The sequence below is a fragment of the Lycium barbarum genome, chromosome 8, assembly GCF_019175385.1.
Source record: "Lycium barbarum isolate Lr01 chromosome 8, ASM1917538v2, whole genome shotgun sequence".
NCBI classification, from domain to species: Eukaryota; Viridiplantae; Streptophyta; class Magnoliopsida; order Solanales; family Solanaceae; genus Lycium; species Lycium barbarum.
Window position 1 is genome coordinate 124,511,382 of NC_083344.1, and position 4,320 is coordinate 124,515,701.

Sequence of the window (4,320 nt, forward strand, 5' to 3'; positions counted from 1 at the left end):
CAAATCAAAATTTGATAAAAAATAATAAGTATTTTACACCTTTAAATTAATCGAATTAAAATTGAAAGTACCAACTAATGCTTAAATATTGCTATTGTTTTATCTCAAAGAGAGGAAAATAGTTTCATTTTAAACAAGTCTTCTCTTTTAAAAAATATTAATAAATTTGCTGATTTTGTATTCATAGCAAACATTAATATAATAAAATTTTAGATAAGGAGCACAAACTACAATGTTATATTAATCGTGTTTTGAACATAATATATACTCTCTCTATATATTTATATAATCACTATTAAAAGACAACTACATACACATAGATACACTATAATCTAAAGTGTTGGACCCGTACGCAGCACGGGCATAGGCGTCTAGTATTTACATAAATATCCCCTCACCCACCCACCCCAAACCATCACACAGTACAACCAAATGACCAAGTTCATCCCAAATCAAGGGCTATTGTGAAATCACACAGAAAAATAGAAAATTCACCATTTACATTATACACTTCACATCATTGCTTATTGAGGCAAAGGATCATGGGTCTGGTTGATGAAGAAGAACTCATAAACAAGCCCAGCAAGCCCACCACCAATAAGTGGCCCAACCCAATAAACCCAATGGTTGTTCCAACTCCAGCTCACTAATGCTGGGCCAAAAGATACTGCTGGGTTCATTGAAGCCCCATCAAAAGCCCCACCAGCTAAGATGTTTGCTCCAACAATGAAACCAATTGCAATTGGTGCAATTGTTCCCAAACTACCCCTCTTTGGATCCACTGCGGTAGCGTACACGGTGTAGACTAGACCAAATGTCATTACTATTTCAAGTACCAATGCGTTGCCTACACCAACTCCATCGGACAAGCCGAATGTACCTATCTCCTGCATCATTCCAAAGTCAAAATGTAATGTTATTGTGTACTCTCATTTCTCGTAATTAAAATGCAAAATATTTAAAATAAATATTAAACTTTACTCTTTCAGAAGTTGTTCTTTTTGTTTTTCCAATTTCGTCCTAGTGTTTGACTAGATACAAAGAGTTAAGGAGAAAGAACTTCTAAAAATGTTGAAAGGTCTTTAATATGCCATTCAATTAATATAAAAAAATATGTGATCAAGAGTAAAATAAAGATATTAAGATTAATGAGTTTTCATATATATAAAATAAAAGGCTACATATTTGCATGTTGGAGCAAATATTGAGAGAGAAAATGGAAAGGCATAGGAGTACACGGAACATATTCAAAAAATTTAGGGACAAGGGCCTGATTTATCCCTCTACTATTGAAAATAGTCCACATTTACCCCGTTATACTTTCGGCATAAATTTGCCCCTACCGTTACTTAAGTAGCAATATTTGTCCCTATTTTTAACACCAGTCCACTGTGGCAATTCTAATATTTTTTTAAGGGAAAAGAGCCTGATTTACCCCTTTACTATTTGAAATAGTCCACATTTACCCCTGTTATACTTTTGGCACAAATTCACGAGAATTCAATAGTTTTTTTTTATCAAACTTATATTTTTAATTAAAAAAAATCATTGAATAACTATGATTTAGATACCAAATTTTTTACTCGTTTTATCAAACTTATATTTCCTAACTTATAACTTTTGGCTTATAAGTCAAAAGCCACAAGCCCATCCAGACGGACTCTATATGAGAACTATATTAAATTCTTTTATTTTCACAATTCATTTTTTTTATCAAACTTATATTTTTAATTAAAAAAAATCATTGAATAACTATGATTTAGATACCAAATTTTTTACTCGTTTTATCAAACTTATATTTCCTAACTTATAACTTTTGGCTTATAAGTCAAAAGCCACAAGCCCATCCAGACGGACTCTAAATGAGAACTATATTAAATTCTTTTATTTTCACAATTCATTTTTTTTTATCAAACTTATATTTTTAATTAAAAAAAATCATTGAATAACTATGATTTAGATACCAAATTTTTTACTCGTTTTATCAAACTTATATTTCCTAACTTATAACTTTTCGCTTATAAGTCAAAAGCCACGATAAATGATTTAAGTTTACCATAGTATTGGGAGTCATGTACCTGCTCCTTATTATGGACAAATTAGTGGGATTTGAAAATATTCGGTCGTCTGGGTCTCTACTGCAAAATCCAACCCCATTTTATAAATTCCATGAATATATCCCACATCTATCACGACAAAATTCACGAGACCAAAATTCAACATTGATCCCTTTTGGTTCTAATACAGAATCACCACAGAGGAAGAACGACTGAAATAGTGCATCGACTTGATCTGTGTATACTTATATTCAATCAAGCCTCTGATTAGATAAAACGTGTAAAAAAATTGGTATCTAAATCATAGTTATTCAATGATTTTTTTTTAATTAAAAATATAAGTTTGATAAAAAAAAATCTATTGAATTCTCGTGAATTTGTGTTTGTGATAAGTTTACATTAGTTGGTAATTATTATTGGTAACGGTAGGGGCAAATTTATGCCGAAAGTATAACAGGAGTAAATATGGACTATTTCCAATAGTAGAGTGGTAAATCAGGCCCTTTTCCCTTAAAAAAAATATTACAATTGCCACAGTGGACTGGTGTTAAAAATAGGGGCAAATATTGCTACTTAAGTAACGGTAGGGACAAATTTGTGCCGAAAGTATAACGGGGTAAATGTGGACTATTTCCACTAGTAGAGGGGTAAATCAGGCCCTTTTCCCAATAATATATATAGTTGAAGTTTCTAAAAATAAATTTTGGAAATTTTATACTCCTAGAGCCCGTTTAGATTGGCTTATAAGTTGGTCAAATCAACTTATAAGTCATTTTTAACTTATTTAAATATTTGACAAAAATAGAAAAATAGTTTAAATTAAGTGAAAAAGTGCTTAAAATAAGCCAAAACCAAAAAATTGTAATCCTAACTTATTTTTTATGGCTTAAAAGCCATTTTAGTTTGACCAACAATATTAACCTTTTATTCCTTATATTTTCTGTTAATTTCAATACTACTGTTATTTCTAAAAACCTTCTAAGCACTTTTATCCAAATACGTAACTGCTTATTTATAAAATAACTTTCGGCACTTAAAAGTAGGTAGTTGCCTTGAAGTCTAAAAACTTCTTAAAATAGTAATAGTATGTTTTTCTTTTATTAGGATACGCACATGCTGTACATCCTCTGTTACTCTGTCTCCTGTTTGATTACACAACAGATTTTTCTCTTTAATCATAGGGGAAAACTAATGAGTTTTAAAGTACCATCTCAGATCATTTTTGCATGTGGGAGTAGGGTAAACTTATTTAATTTTCAAGAGTACAAAATTACCTCCTAAATATATAACTTTTGAATGACCTAATCTTAAACTCAAAATTAATTACTTTACTACTATTAAAAAAATCCAAGTGACAAATTAACAAACTCACCATGCCACCAGTGGTGAACTTGAGAAGCAAGCAAGCAACAACAGAGCCAAGCAACTGAGCAATCCAATAGAAAATTCCACGTAAAAGTGTTATGTTACCACCAACAAAGGCACCAAAGGTGACAGCAGGGTTTACATGTCCACCAGAAATGTTAGCACTAACAGAAACCGCCACGAACAGCCCGAAACCATAAGCAATAGCAACAGCAATGACTCCAGCAGGTGTGTTAGCACCACCACCAGTCAACTTACTGAATGCAACACCTGAACCTGAACCTGCGAATACGAAAATTAAGGTGGAGATGAACTCAGCCAACGCTGCTTGTAAGGCATCGGGACGGGTGGCTTCATGTGGTGTTCCGATTGCTATCTGTCTGATTGGCATATTGTTGGAAAATCAAGAATTGGAAGAGAGAATTATTAGAAAGAAGGGTTTTAGTGGTTATATGATTACCCTTATAGGTTTTTGCTATAATACTGGTTTCCACATCTCATGTAGGTCCACTTATATAATTGATGCTAAGTGAAGTTGCTACTGTTGTAGGAAAAAAAATATTCATATTATGTTTCTATCAAACCAAATTACTACTATTAAGAAGCACGGGTCAGGGCTCTTTTTTCGTCGTCCGTTGTGGCCCCCCCATGAAAATATATTTTAACAGCCCATAATTTTTTTTTAAAAATTGTGGGCCCCATATATATTAAAAAAATTATATTAAAAAAAAATTGAAACCCACCACATCCAAACTCACGGGAAAAAAAAGTGGATCCCATATTAACAGAATTAAGCAATATTAAAAATTGTAAAAAAAATAAATTGTGGGCCCCATATATATTAAAAAAAAAACTTGAACCCACCACATCCAAACTCACGGGAAAAAAAGTGGACCCC

At 32.1% G+C, this 4,320-nt stretch overlaps 1 protein-coding gene across 1 annotated transcript; it reads right to left on the reverse strand.

Moving 5' to 3' along the window:
* Positions 1–235: 235 nt before the first annotated feature.
* Positions 236–3,918, reverse strand: LOC132607135 (aquaporin TIP1-1-like). The gene is made up of 2 exons (XM_060320974.1): positions 3,430–3,918; positions 236–887 (listed from the first exon to the last, which is right to left on the reverse strand). Exons 1-2 carry the CDS (start codon positions 3,811–3,813, stop codon positions 525–527), a joined length of 747 nt encoding a protein of 248 aa, XP_060176957.1. The 5' UTR covers positions 3,814–3,918; the 3' UTR covers positions 236–524.
* Positions 3,919–4,320: the final 402 nt, after the last annotated feature.

Excerpts from the sequence above, each read along its gene's own strand:
- LOC132607135 (XM_060320974.1), bottom strand. The coding sequence starts at position 3,813 with ATGCCAATCAGACAGATAGCAATCGGAACACCACATGAAGCCACCCGT. Across the intron at positions 888-3,429 it reads AGTTCACCACTGGTGGCATG|GAGATAGGTACATTCGGCTT; the intron begins GTGAGTTTGTTA and ends GGAATGATGCAG.